Below are 15,828 nucleotides of genomic sequence, written 5' to 3' on the forward strand. Positions count from 1 at the left end.
CAGGCGGGTGGATTGGTCAGTTCCACTTATTTTCATTTTTACAAGAACTTGTAGATGTGTTGCTAGCTGTCATACTCTTTAAAGGTATTGGGAGTTTATTTTCTCAAACTAAACTAAATGACTAGGTGTTCAACTGGCAAAATCTGTTTATAGAATTCACTTCATCATGGAACCACTTCACTCCCTACTAATACCAGGGGCTTGTTCATCTTCAGACTTCTGGTTGATTGTCACCAGAGCTTATTAAGACTATAAACCTCCCTGAGGTGAATATTGGTTCCTGGAACCTATATTTCTAAGTCTTAGAGTCACACAGTAAGATCTTGGTGACAAAGAGAATATGAAAATAGCAACTATCTACAGGAATAACTAGTACAAATAATAGATCAAGATGATGGTTTGCCTTCAAATAATTTGTTCTTGCAGTGCTATATATAACTTTGTTAATGTAATAATACTTGTGTTAACCTAATTCACTTTTTGTAAGTTTATCTGAGATTTGCAATAACATATTCATAGACAATCAAAGTGGCCCTTCCCTCAATTTCTATGTAATGATTGCAGAACCTTTGAAATGCAGCATCATGGCAAAATCTGCATTTAGCTTGCAGTGGTTACATTATACGTGCCTTCAAGTCATTTGACTGGCTGATGGTTGGTTGTAGACTTCTCTTCAAGGTTGAAAATCCACTTTAAAATGGACAAGTGCATGAAGGAATTGGTGCAGAAACACTGTTTAACACAATTTATTCTCCAGAAAGCACCAATTGAGCGTAACACCCCTCTCTTTCCAGATGATCCTGGGATTGGTAGTTCCAGATGCACATCCAATTCCTTATGTCAAACTTTTTCTCACACTGATTCCTTCAGAATTAAAAAATATCTGTTATGTTCATTCTTTGCTTCTTCTGGAAATACCTGGTCGCTTTCTGTTTTTTGTAAAGATGTTATTTTCCCCTGTAAGCTGGGCTGAGCAGGAGAGCACTGGGAAGACCCCGCTTTCTGTTGAATGCCAACAATAAAAAGATAAAGTAGGGCAGAAACCAGGCTGAAAACATGGAGCCTTGTATGTTTTCCATAATTGCCCGGTGCGCTCGATGAGGGATAAACACCAGATAAGGCATGAGGTATGCATGCCTTTCACTGATGAAATCAAGCAGATTTTAAAAGGCAAGCCCATAAACCAATGAAATTGACAGGAGTGACATGGACGTGGTTAAAAGCCCAAAGAGAGATTACAACAGGGACGGAGCGCTTGTGCGCTCAACCCTAAAAAGCGGGCCTGTTGGGTTTATCAAGGGGTCAACACATCAACATATATAAAGCAGACCTATTGTCTGTGTTAAAACATCACCAATAACTATGATTATGAATTCATACATTGCAATGTTTAATAAAGTGATTGTCACTAAATATTTTCAGTAAAGCATTACTTAGAATAAAACATTAAACATGTCTTTGAGTCTTTTTTAAAAAACATTTTTCAGGCCACATAGTGCAGCCATAGAACTAACTACAAGAGGTCCTGGCACTCCTGCTGAGGAGCATACAACTCATGCTCGCAGTGCTTTAAAAAAATATGGTAAGCTATCCTGGGGTGGTGGATTCAATGACCCACGAGGTATACTGTTTTTTTTAAAAATGTCGCTTGGGGACTACTGAAGTCCCTACAACATTTAAAAAAAAAAAAAACTTGGTGGTGCCTCTGCCAGTTCTAGGGGCACCCCCGCAGCAAATGTTTATTTTGGCATTATGAGGCTCACCCCAGCTGGAGCAGTGAATGTGAAATGGGCAGCTTCTCCACTCATTTCACATTCACTTTTTTTTTATTTGGGTAGCATCATGGGACACCACTCCCCTGGCCATTCAGTGGCCCCAAGGATCCCATTCCCCAGGGCTCAATGGCAGCAGTATCCCAGGAAACGCATCCCTGGGGAAACTGCAGTTCCCTGCTGGCAAGAGCTGGGACGAGAGAGCTTTAACTTCCTGTCTGTGCTTTTACAAGCAGGAAACACTGATTTCCCCTTCACTAATAATCAAAATAACCCTACTCCTCCTTAGGCTCTGGCCTATCAGTGAGAGAGTAAAACTAAAAAGTGTGGAGCCCAATTCTTTTTTTTTTTTTTTTTTTTTAAACTGAACCGCAGATATTTGGTTCCCTAAAAACAAAAAAAAAGGTCTTGACCCAATGAAATGTGTTGGGGGGAGGGCAGTGGGTTCTCTGAGCCTTCCACCCCCACTAGGCTAAGGGGCCAGGGTATCCCTACCCTGCCCCCCCATATTTTTTAAAAACTTTTTTCAGGACAGAGTCTCCAAGGCCTAGAGTGGCTGTTGCTACATCTTTGTTGATGTGATGGCATCCAATCTTATCTTTAGATCTGTTGTCAGGAATCTTCAGTGGTATGCCATTGAGTCATTTTGCAATACCACTGTTCAATTTTCCCATTGCGTGGGGAAAGTGTGTTTTGGGGTGTCCGCCTTTTTCTCAGCCCCCATATGGTGATCCCCACAAAACGTTGAAGGACAGAGCTGCGGTAGATAAATGTTTTTTTGGGACATTTTGTAAAGATTCATCAAAGGGTGCCAAAGTTATAATAATAATTTAAAAAAAAAATCCTATGGAAATATGCTGGATTTCAAATGCATTTACCGAAGAATGGAATTTTTTGTTGGCCTTCTACAGTAGATCACCTCTGAAATCTATGTAAAAAAAAATTATCTCCTTCCTGAACGAGTCACGCCCTGTTATAAAAAAAAATGTCTCTCAAAGTTAGTTTGCGTATCTTTAATGTCTCTGAGTCTGATGGCTGGTGCTAGTGTCTTTATAGCGGGGTACGCTGTCTCTGTACATGTCGCATATTTATATAGAGAGTGAAGTCTCTAAAAGACCACAAGGACATTTGAGTCTGGCTATGTTTCTACTGGCTTCAGCTCTAAATAATCACTCATTCCTCCTCTCCATCATCGTGTGCCGCCTTCTCCTGCACTTTTGTAAATTGTAACTGTTGGAAAGGAGCCTCTTTCTGGCTTGGTTACCCCCACTTTTGGCCTGTTTGTCAGTGTATTTGACTGTGTTTTTTGGGATCCTGCTAATCAGGACCTCGGTAGATATGCTCTATATCCTAATTTTAGTTGTTGGTAACTGTTATCACTGTATATCATCTCACAATTGGCACACTGGTGTCCCATTATAAGTCCCTAGTATATGGCACCTAGGTACCCAGGGCATTGGGGCTCCAAGGGATCCCTATGGGCTGCTGCATATACTTTGACACCCATAGGGAGCACAAACAAAGGGTTCTGCAGGACTGCCATTGCAGCCTGCGTGAAAAGGTGCAAGCACCCTTTCACTGCCAGTTTTCACAACACTAGGTCACTCATAAGTCAGGCAGGCCTTCTAGCCCAGAGGGCAGGGTGCAAAGTACCTGTGTGTGAGGGCACCCCTGCACAAGCAGAGGTATCCCCACCTACTCCAGGCCCATTTTCCCAGTGAGTACGGGGACCTATGTCCAGCTACATAATGGTAACTCCGAACATTGGCATGTTTGGAATCTCAAACATGTTAGCATCATACCACAATGGTTTTGCAAGCATTGGTTGTATGATCCCATGCCCTCTGGGAGCTCCTTAGAGGACCCCTAGTATTGCCATTACACCGGGCAACCCAAGCTGCTGCCACCGCCCAGACAGGTTTCTGCCCTCCTGTTGCTTGAGAACCACCAGCCCAGGAAGGCAGAACAAAGGATTTCCTTTGGGAGAGGGGTGTTACACCCTCTCCTTTTGGAAATAGATGTTACAGACTTGGGGGGGGGGGGTAGCCTCCCCAAGCCAATGGCAATGCTTTGAAGGGCACATTTGGTGCCCTCCTTGCATAAACCAGTCTACACCTATTCAGGTACCCAAATCCCTGCTTTGGCACGAAAATGGACAAAGGAAATGGGAGTGACCACTCTCTTGTCCATCACCACCCCAGGGGTGGTGCTCAGAGCTCCTCTAGAGGGTCCCTGGGTTTTGCCATCTTATATTCAAGATTGGAGGGAACTCTGGGAGCATCTGAGTGGTCAGTGCCAGCAGGTGACATCCTGACCCGTTGTCACCCATCTAGGTGACCAATCCCCCTTTCAGCGCTATTTAGGGTCCTCCACTTCAACTTCTGACCTAAGAAACTGCATCTGGACGCTCCAGGACCAGGCAAGCTGCAACAAAGAAGCAAGACGTCTTCTGCAACATTGTATCCACGGCTCCTTCCAGCAACTGCAACATTTCCCTGGTTGTGCATCCTCTGAGGACAGGCAGTCTTCAGCCTGCATCAGAAGGAAGAAGTAATCTCCCTTGGGGTGAAGGAGTCACTCCCCTGCTTCTGCAGGCACCAACTGCATCGACGACTGGCTGCATGGATCCCCTCTCCTGCTGAGTTCTGTGGATCCTGCATCACAGGTGGTAGACTGGAGTGGTCCCTTCCAGCTGTCCAACTTGGGTGGAGGTAAGCCCTTGCCTGCCCACGCAGGACAGTACCCCCATGCACCGTGTCCTTTGCAGCTGCCAAGGCTTGTTGGCATCTTCTCCACACGATATTAAGGCATCTTGAAGCTCCAGCCCCCAGCACTCCATCCTGTGACGCACAGCTTCCTTAGTGGTTCTCCGGTGGCGTGGGAGCCTCTGTAGTAGTGATGCATGGGTCTCTTCCTCGACCTTTGTGTCCCTGTCCTGTGGAACTCCTGTGGGTGCTGCCTGGGCTTCTGTGGTCTCTCTGTGTTGCCGAGGGCCCCCCTCTAACTCCGCCTCCTGGGTAGAGTCCACCTAGCCCTTCCAGGTCCCCGGCAGCCCCACTTTACACCAACTGCAAATTTTACGTGTGCCAAGGCTTGTTGGTGGGATTCGAAGACGCAAACCCCACTGCAATACACCTTCCGGCGTGGGACATCACTTTCATCCTCCAGGAACTCAACTTTGTCATCTTGGGTGCAGTGCTGACTCTCCTTCTTCCACGTCGACTCACATCTTCCACCTTCAGTCTGGTGGGTAGGGGCCCATGCCCTTCCTGGACCCTGCACTTCTTGGTTCTTCCACAGGTCCTCTTGTCCAGGAATCCACTGTTGGTGTCTTGCAGTTTCTTCTGGGTTTTGCATAATTCTTCTTTTCTTCTCTGTGTGTGTTCTGGGAAACTTGCTGTGATTAACTCCTGCTTTCCTGGTCGCTTGGGTGGGTTGTGGTACTTACCTTTGGGCTTTCTTAGTACTCACAGCTCCCCTCTACACACTACACTTCCCTAGGTGGGGGACCAACTTTCTCATCTCACTTTTTTAGTGTATGGTTTGTGCTCCACTAGGCCTATTTCACTCTATTATGATTTTCAGTAATTGCACTGTTTTCTAACTGTTCTTATGCCTATTTCTGCATACTAGTGTATATAATTTGTGTATTACTTACCTCCTAAGGGAGTACAGTCTCTATGGTATTTATTTTTGTAACACTGAGTGTTTTCTTTCCCGTGTGTGAGTACTGTGATACTGAATGACCTTTGCATGTCTCCTAGATAAGCCTTGGCTGCCCATCCACAGCTACCTCTAGAGAGCCTGGCTTCTAGATACTGACTACACTAATAAGGGATACCTGGACCTGGTATAAGGTGTAAGTACCATAGGTACACACCACATACCAGGCCAGCCTCCTACATTGGTGGTGCAGCAATGGGATATGTACTTGCAATTGCCTTATCACTCTGTCACCTGGTGCTTTCCACAGGAAAGACCACTCCTTACCTAGAGGTATACATAGTACCTAGTGCAGAGAACTAGTCTCTAAAGTTTAGGCAAGCTAGGCTATAGGCATAGCCCTTGCTCTAAACTTTTTTTTCGAAAGACTAGGAGTTAGGTAGGTTAGCTGCAGACATGGTGTGCCCTAACACACACCATGTCTGCAGCTGGACATAGCTCTGAGGTCAGACATAGCTCTGAGGTCATGGATTCTTCCTATGAGAACTTGACCTTCAAGGAATTGAAAGGGCTGTGTGTAGAGAGGAAGTTGGACATGGGGAGGAACCCTAATAAGAGTCTACTCTTAGGCCTTCTCCTCCATGATGACCAGGATCAAGCTGGTAGCCAGGAGGAGAAGGAGGAGGAGGAATAAGTAGACCCTAGCCCCACTGAGGTAGAGAATGACCTTCTAGACATGGGGGAGTGTTCCATAAAGGATCACCACATCCCTAGCATACCAACTAGCAGAGCTTGTAGTGGGAAGGGAGGTCACACTGGTAGGGATCCATTCACACCCAGAGGGCAGGTAGAAAGGGTCACTAAGACTAGGGGTAGATCCACCTCTGCTCACTCTCACATCACTTCAGTGTCTAAGGCATTGCGCTGCACAACTCCAGGGGGTGACTCTATAGATAGAGATCTCAGGAAACTGAGACTGGAAGAGGCCAGGCTAAAGCTGCAGCAGCAAAAGTTAGGCCTGTATAGGGAGGCCTTGGCAGTGGAGAGAGCGAGACAGGGGTTGGGGCTAGTACCTCATGGCGGCAGCAGCAACTTAAGTTTCAGGGATTACAGAGTCAGGGAAGACTCCTTGGATTCCAGAAACTTACACAAAATTGTTCCCCGGTACACGGTGGGGGATGATATCTACAAATGGTTTGCTGCACTTGAGAGGGCCTGTAAGGTTCAGAGGATCATTCAAAGGCAGTGAGCTGCTAGTCTCCGATTGTCCTTCTCTGACAATGGGAGGGATAGACTTCTCACTGTCAGAGAAGAGGATGCAGACAACTACACAATTCTCAAAACTGCACTCTTGGATGGATTTGGTCTCACAACTGAGCAACACAGAATCAAGTTCAGAGAGACCAGAAAAGATGCCTCACAAGATTGGGTTGACTTTGTGAACTGTTCTGTCAAAGCTTTAGAAGGCTGGTTACATGGCAGGAAAGTGTCTGACTATAAGGGCTTGTATAATTTGCTATTGAGAGAGCATATTTTGAATAATTGTGTGTCTGATTTGTTGCACCAATACTCGGTAGACTCAGATCTAACCTCTCCCCAAGAATTGGGAAAGAAGGCAGACAAATGGGTCCGAACAAGGGTGAGCAGAAAAGCTCATACAGGGGGTGACAAAGACAAAAAGAAAGAAGGTGGTAAAACACAGAAAAAAGAAAGTAAACTGAAAAGTATGTGTTTCACCCACTTTGCTTTATCTTTGTTGTCAGGCCAGATGCCAAAGCTGTCATTTTACTTGAATCGGGCATAAGAATTCACACAACGGAGTTTGAATGGCCCAAGAACATGATGCCATCCGGTTTTGCCATGAAGGTAAATATATATTTTTTATGTGTTATAATTTATTGGATGGAGACTGATTTAAAAACTTGGAATAGAGGTTATCCCACCCAACTTTGCTCTATTAACACCTACAGTATGAATATATTTATGACAGTCAGTCAATGAATAACACATTTGTGTAGTGCCAAATGTCCAAAAAAGACAACGCACTACTAAAATGCAGCAGACAAATAACTGAAAAGAGTACGTTTTCAGAGCCTTAAAAATGTGAAACTTTACTCTATGGGCCTCAGACTGCCAGAAATAAAATTCCATAAGAAAAAGCGATTTGTGAAATTGTGTAATTGTTTTCATGACATTTTTCAAAATTTCATGAAAATGTCACCAGATAATGTGAAATTGTTTTTAGAGCTAAATTCGGTTTGCCTGTAGTAGGTGACCAGTTCAAGCAGAAAATGTCTCTTGGTGAGACTTCTTCGGCACAAACCACTTCACCACAGGCAAAATGCAAAACTTTGCATGAAATGTTGTAAATTTCACCCACTCCTTGAAGGGGAATTGTCAAGTCAAGCAAATCAGTTGAATCCAATAGGATCATTTTACCTAATTGTGTCACAAAAGGCTGCTTTCCTTCTTGCCTGCATTATCATTAGCTGACAGCATTGAAGAGTATCGACTAATTTTTGTTTTTTTTTGGTTATTAATTTCTACCTCTTTATTAACCACGTGAATTATGGAAAGTAATCAGCCTAGATGTGTTAATGGGTGCTTTTGTAATACATTTGCTCTCTCGTGAGCAGAAATAATAGTTTGTGTGATGCAACGTCATTAATACCCTTTTAAATGTATTTTGCAGTCAATTTTTATATAAAAAAACAAGCAAATTAAGTGAATTCTCAAATGACCTCCTCTTTAATGGTTGTCAATGTACCGTATTTTCTCTCTAGTTGAAGTCAAAGGCAAGAGCTGCTTTTTAAAAATATGTTTATTGTGGCCACCCTGTTGCGTGATGGAAAGTGGTGGCCATTTTGAAAGCGTAGAAAATAATGGGGGTCATTCTGACCCTGGCGGTCATCGACCGCCAGGGTCAACGACCACGGAAGCACCGCCAACAGGCTGGCGGTGCTTCCTCTGTTATTCTGACCGCGGTCGCCCAGCCGGGTCCGGCGGTTTCCCGCCGGATTTCCCCCGGCTGGGCTGAATCTCCATGGCGGCGCTGCTTGCATGGAGATTCTGACCCCCTTCCCGCCATCCTGTTCCTGGCGGTAAAACCCGCCAGGAACAGGATGGCAGGAACGGGTGTCGCAGGGCCCCTGGGGGCATGGGCAGTGCAGGGGCCCCCTAACAGGGCCCCAGCAGGATTTTCACTGTCTGCTTTGCAGACAGTGAAAATCGTGACGGGTGCAACTGCACCCGTCGCACCCCTGCAACTCCGTTCGGAGCCGGCTTCCTCGTTGCAGGGCCTTTCCCGCTGGGCCGGCGGGTGCTCCTTTGGCGGGCGCCCGCCGGCCCAGCGGGAAAGCCAGAATGGCCAAAATGAGGCCCAATGTCTTCATACTCATAAGGAGGCCACTTTGTGTCGTGAAATTTGAACATCTTGAAAGTATCAATACATTTTCTATACTTTAAAGATGCCCTCCTCATTTCGTCAAACCAAATGGCATCCGATAATGAAGGGGCCACCCAAACATATAACGAAGAGTCTTTGAAGATGGCTAGTTGCTGCTGTTTGCTTTGCCAATGCTGGCACTTTTTAAAGGCATCCAGCATTGGCATAGTCAGTAGAGGCAGCCAACATTGAGAAAGAGAGGGCAAGGGAAAGGGAAGCTAGTGCCAGTGAAAGGAGATAAACAGGCGGAAGAGGTTGGAGAATGGAACGATATTCAGTCATATCAGTTCTCCTTGTTGAGTGGGAGAAAAGCGTTGTGATGGGGGACGTTTGGCAGAGCAAGGAAAATAGCACAAGCATTCTCTGTACAGAGTGTGCCAGAGGAAGCAACGGGACATGCACTGGAGTGCTAAAGAAGAAATGAGACCTCACCTCCACTCCCCAAAAAAGAAGAAAAATTGTTCCATGGCATTCGTCCAGTGGCAAGACAAACACAAGAAAAGGGAGTAAATATATCCAGTAAAGAGCAAGGAGCTAAGAAGGACGAGAAGGCCATCCAGTCATGCGCAATGGGCTGACCCAAAGCCCATGCAAGACCGCAAAACGTCGAGTGCAGCTTATTACGTTGAGTGATAGTCCCACAGTAACACCAGACTACTACCAGACAATGCATTTGGGGACGCATTGGCCTCCCACGTCACTCAGATTCTGTTATAGGTTTGTGTGCAGCCTCAAACCCTGTCTCGGCTGTCAGGGAACACTGCTGGACTCTTAATAGGTCAGCATCTTTGATGATTTCCTGCCGTTCAGTACTTAATTTGTGCGAGTGTTGGGCAGCGCATTTTTTTATTTTTTATTTAGGTCTTACTTTCGTTATCAAACTGTGATCCAGAGTTAGCACGAAAGAAAGATAGGAGAACGGTGGCAACTAGAGGAAGCAGACTTGAAGAAGAATCTGCATGAGTAAAAAAGAGGCAGGAAGTGTAGAGTGGCAGAAGAAAGATGCAATAGGTGCGATGAAGACCAGGCAGCCTTGGTAATCTACAACCCTAGCATCGAGCAGCGTTAGCAGCAGGCGCCTAAGAAAGGCTTTTTACATATTAATCAAAGCTTTCGACACGGTCTCCGGTCACAGTTCAGTTACCGAATCCAGACCAAGCTGCTAGGTTTTATAAATTCAGATTGTGTCTTGTTTGGATAAGGGTGACACAGATGGCTAGAGGAAACAAGGAACATTTTTTTTTTTAGCAGAAAGTGTTGTAAGTCTTGCCAGTTAAATGGATGTATTCTACTGAAGTTGCAAAACTTTTTTATTTTGCCAAAAAGAGCAATCAAAGAAATGGCACAAAAGAAAACGTTTTCAAAATCACACTGAATCATCTCCATAAATACTATCAAATAAGGCAAACACACACCGTTTGCTTCCAGAGAGGGACAGTGATTTTGTAGCTTTTATTTGTCCCCCTGCAGGTTTTACGAAGCTGAAAAACAGATGAGGTGTCCGGGGAATATCAAGGCTTCAAATCAAAGGGGCTGACCAAAAACCACCTGGAACCAAGGGCATCGAAATACAAAAAGAAAGAAGGTTCCTTGTGGTTTGTTCAATTTAAAATATAGAAGTCAAGATTCCAAGATAGCAATAATGAATAATACGACCCCCCAGTTACAAAGCCTACGCTTTGGTTTACATGCAACAGTAAAACGTCGTACCAACACATAAATACATACAGTATTGTATACAACTTGCCAAAATATTTGACACTGCCCATTAATCGAATTCACCCTTAAAGCAGACTATAAGCATGAACTCGTGAGATCAGATGTACCAGATTCCTTGATTGTCATGTCAGTGTCTCTACTTCTACTGTTCTGCTGTATGGTGCTGGGGTGGCTGTTGAGGCCAGTGCATCCTAAATTTTGAGAAGCAAATTGGACGCATGTGTTTAAAACTAGACATGTCCAGTTGGAATTGTAATCTCGTCATTTTTTCTCCTCATTAATCCTTTAGGATATTTCTGGTGCATAAAATTATGTGTAGCTCACCGTCAATCTTTAACATTAATGCATAAGTAAGCCCATTTTAATTTGGTGCTCCATGCTCCATAATGTTCCTATCATATGTGCATTGGTCTCCTATGTTTGCTTCATAAATTTACATTGTAGTGCCACATGATTTCAGTAGGCATATGTCTACCTGTCTGCTCTGTTCGTACTGTCTTTCAATTTTAACAGGTTACATTGGCCAGTACGGTGTCTGTTTTTCTTGTGGATTTCTCAGAACAAATTCCGTGATAAGGTGCAGAAGTACTGGATGTGTCTCTCTTTTCTTTTACTCAGTGTCGGAAACATTTGAAGACCAGAAGGCTTGTGAGTGTGAAGCAACTTGGCATGGACCGGATCGTAGATTTCCAGTTTGGCACAGATGAAGCTGCCTACCATTTGATTGTGGAACTTTATGACAGGGTAAATTTTAACATTTCATTTTTTATTGGGGGATGATATTCTTCATGTGCATCATTCTCAATATGCAGCCTCTTGGAAATGGCAGGATGACAATTAGCGAGAAGCTGTTCACATTGTATGGATGGTTACTGTAGTATAGTGTGGTTCACAGAATTATCCAATTGAACACTGCCTTCAGATAAACAATAGATCAGCAGCAATGAGCCGGTGGGTGGAGTCTGTTCAGTGCCTGAGTGTAGAGTGTTCTAATTGAATGATTTGGTTAGTGTTCTCAGAGTTGTCTGGGTGAATTTGATTGAGATTGAATTTTGGAACAGCTCTTCATACCACTTACACAGCTGTGAAGCGCTGTGATTTACAGCCACTTTCTAGGCTCCCTTTCGGTGTGTATAGTCAGACAGATGTTGAATGTAGAATGAGCTCTGTGGAAGATGTTGCTTGAGTTTCAAAGACACGTTTCAGACATATTGCAGCTGTGCTTAAACATGTGGTGTGGGGGGTGTGACCAAGCAAGATGGCCGGTTAGCAGCGCCCTAAATGCCGCTTCTCCCGCATGAGAATCCTGCTTAATCCTTTGGGGTGAACACACACTGACATCCCCAACATGCAGGGACATTGCTTCGCTAAGCCCTCTGGGCTGTCTGGAGAGCTTTCTGCATTACCCTGGACCCTGCAAATAAAGCATACAGGGAGCGCGATCTCTTGGAGACGAGCGCGATCCCTTGGAGACGGACTGAGCTGCGCTGCAACAAGTGCCGCAACAGCTTCATCGCCTATGGAGGCACTGATTTGTGGGCCCCTGACGTACCTGCAGGCCATCCGAGGAGGACCCCTATGCAATGGGGCTCATGGCGGGTCGCTGGACCACGCTGCAGCGCCAGAGGAGACACAAGATGTAGTTGGACCTCGGGTTGTGCGGCTTCCTACACACAAGATGGTAGCACACTCACTGCGGCGGCCCCGCCCTGACATGCTGCCTAGTGCGAGCCTGCTACATGTGGTGCTGGGAGTGCTCCACTGCACTGAGCTCACCCACGGATCTTCACTGCACAATGGCTGTGCCTCAGTGGTGTCATAGGCCGGGGCCTACAATTCGTACAGACCGTATCCTTGTTTGCCCGGTTGGCTTGCTGCAAGCTGAAAGGGTCCCTCTGCCCACCCAAAACTCCTCTCTTCCCTGTGTAACTTGAATTGTGTCCTTGATGGGGAATTGGACAGGTCCCCTGCGCAATGACACCAAACCCCATATGACTGCTGTGCTATGGCATTCTCTTGTCTCTATCACTTGTAGATATTTGGTGCTCACGACCTCCACATACACTTGCTTACTCCTGCTACACTCTGCTTGGATTACCTTTTTATCCATACTGCCACAGCACAGCGGATGCTAGACATACAGTATCTGGGAAGATACATTTTGGACCACTCGCCCACACTGCTCTCCTATTCTTTAGTCTGACGCTGCCCTAAAATACCATCATGATGACTGAACACAAAGGCATTGACTGATCAGGCGTTTAGGCATACAATCTCAGAAGCCCTAACCCAATACTTGGCTGACAAATGGAGTGCTGCGATTACTAAAGCTGTGTAATGGGACGCGATGAAGGTGGTGGTTCGAGGGGTCTGTCTGCCACAGTTGGCATACTTGAAACCTTAGTACAGGATCTCATAAAAAGAGAAAAACAGCTAGCAGAGAGTAAACGGGCCTTAACAACTGACCCCAGTCAGATGGTTGCCCTTGGGACAGGGAACTAAACAAAATGTGGGACCAACTTGAAAAATATACCTGGACATTGTATCGGAAGCATTGGTACAAAGAAGACGACAAGAGAGTGCACATGCTGGCCTGCCTGGTTGAATCTGAACTTGCCTGACCCATTTAGCGATACAAAATCAACAAGGTCTGATAGCACACACCCAGGAAGCAATTAACAACACATTTGCAGCTCACCTACAGAAAACATATGCTAGGGCTCCGATGACTGACCCTGATACCCCACTCCCTGAGTACCTTGCGGCCCTACCTTTACAACTCCCTAAATGTATGAGGGAAGCACTTATTGTCATGATCCCCAAATGAGACAGGGACCCACTAGACCATCCTCTTACAGACCTATCTCTATGCTAAACAGGGATCAGAAGATACTGAGTCACGTTTTGCCACATCGGCTGTTCCTGCACTTAGTACACACTGTTTAATGAGGATTTATCCCTCGAAGAAATACACTGCGCAACCTGTGGAGACTTACTCATGTTCTACATGTGCCTGCAATACAGTATCAGTCCTCCAGGGCTTGAGTGCGCACAAGCCAATATGTATCAGATGCTATCGAACTACAATGTGACACTCGGCAGGGCTGTCCCCATTGCTCTTTGCCTTGTAAGGGAACTGCTAGCCTGCCAGTTGAGACAGGTCCTCCATGGTTAGGGCGTGGACATTGGCAAACTGAACATATTGTGTTGTTATATGTGGACGACATATTGGTTTATCTCCACCAACCAGATATTAATGTACCACTGCTATTTAACCTAATGTCTAAATTATGGGAATACTCTGGGCTACAACTCAACAATACTGAGTCCCTCCTTGTGGTCAAGAGGCTGCCCAGGGTGGAACTACCTTGGACAGTTGGCTCCGTTAAATACCTGGGGATATATGTTGCTCCAACCAAACAGCAGGTCTTTGACTTGAACAAGGGTAGAGTGATCATGAATCTTTGCTCCTCAATCCAATTCTGGAACACCTTTAAATCATCTCTGATATCAAAGATAGTGCTAGCTAAAATGGTAATCCTTCCCAAGATGTCTCTATGCTCTACAGGGAGCAATGTATGAGATACCCTAAAAAGTGTTCAAGGAATTTGACTCACTATTGCTCAACTTCCTCTGGGTGGGAGCTGGGAGCAGGGTAAGCATTGCAGGGCTTTAAAGGTAACGGAGTAGGGGTGGTATGAAGATGCATGACCTAGAATTATATTAATTTTCGGCCCATCTACAGCACACATGATTCATTGGTTGGATGGGGGGCGAACTGGGAGATGTCCCTCTTCGAAGGTACACTTGATGGTTATCAGCTAGGAGAACTATTGTTCAGAGGACGGTTTTTCCTCAAAGCCTGCCCGTTCCTGATACGTCAGGTGGGGAGCCTATCAGAGAGGGATTCTCGTCAGATAGTGGGACGCAAACCTTATGCTCCAGACCTTCTTATCTGGATCTTGCACCCATTCACCCAAATATTGTCATGTATGGTGGTAGAACGCTGGCAGGAGGGAGGATGCTTGTTGCTGTCTGATTTATACCCGGAAGGGCGCTTCATAACCATGCAAGAGGGGATTGACACTTTTGCACTGGGACGTGGTCAATTTCCTCATTACACTAAAATTGCTTCAGCTGTCAGACAGCTGTGGCCCTCATTCCCAGATGCACCTGATCCCTCCCTGGATAAATGTGTGCAATTTGATGACTGTATTTTCGCAAAGATGCTAAAGTTCTTGGAAGACCAAAGGATGGGAGGAGTACTTGATGACCATGTTTAATTGTTGATTGAATACCGTTGTTGGCATGTTTCTTGTCAAAATGTACATTACGGGTTGTAAGACTATACGGAGCCGATGGGGCGATACCGGCAAATGTCTTTATTTGCTTATTACACAGTTCTGGATATATACTGTCACATTCTATCAATGTAATGTACTTGATGACTGTCATTAATTAATAACATTGAAAAAAAGGAACCACAGAATGTGGTAAGGAGTAAACAATGTTATTGGTGTTGGAGCACATGGAATAATGCAGAGTCAAATGCATATCCTGCCATCATTGCCCTATTTTGTAAATGCAATGTAATAGGTCACTTTTCTAGAGTGTCTAGAATGGGAGGCACGAATGATGGTAAAAACAAAGTACATTTAGTCAGAGTCCATCTGGGTTATGATGGAAAAGAGGATGGGAACACGTATAGTGATGAAGTGGTGGTACTGCTTCTCAATAAATGTGTCTATCAACTCTTAAAAATAGAAGAAAAAACAAAAATAAATATGGTATTGAGAAGGGTTTGAAAAGAGGCACATTTGTGCATATGTACTTAGAAACCTTTATAGTTTGATATCTGGTATTTCTATGTTTAAGAAGATACCTTTTTAGTGTCCTCCAAAATTCTAGTTGAGTAGTATTGTTAGGTAAACGTTATGGAGTTTCTGTTGAGGAAAAGTGGGCCCATCCCATTGAGTGCTCAAAAACGTTTAATGCAATTTGCTTTGATGGTATGAAGAGATGATGCCTGGTCTAATGAGTAGCTGTCGCACAACTGCATTCGGTGTAATTCCCAAAGATTTAACAGGGGCACTCCTGCGGTATAGTCAGTATGCATGATCAACGTCTGAGATCGCTAACGGCGATAGTGGCTTCAACCTCTTGAGAAAAGTTGAGGTCTAGGAAAAGTCACAAAACTCATCTCTCATCATGTACAAGCATTGTTTTGAA

The 15,828-nt window shown here is 44.9% G+C and overlaps 1 protein-coding gene across 1 annotated transcript in view; it reads left to right on the top strand.

Moving 5' to 3' along the window:
- Positions 1-15,828, top strand: part of NEMF (nuclear export mediator factor) — a 273,128-nt gene that overhangs the window by 43,370 nt on the left and 213,930 nt on the right. The window contains exons 3-4 of the mRNA XM_069208695.1: positions 7,199-7,301; positions 11,218-11,343. Coding sequence (XP_069064796.1) covers positions 7,199-7,301; positions 11,218-11,343 — 229 coding nt within the window. The remainder of the gene's footprint in view (positions 1-7,198; positions 7,302-11,217; positions 11,344-15,828) is intronic.

Source organism: Pleurodeles waltl, chromosome 9 (assembly GCF_031143425.1).
Source record: "Pleurodeles waltl isolate 20211129_DDA chromosome 9, aPleWal1.hap1.20221129, whole genome shotgun sequence".
Taxonomy (NCBI): domain Eukaryota; kingdom Metazoa; phylum Chordata; class Amphibia; order Caudata; family Salamandridae; genus Pleurodeles; species Pleurodeles waltl.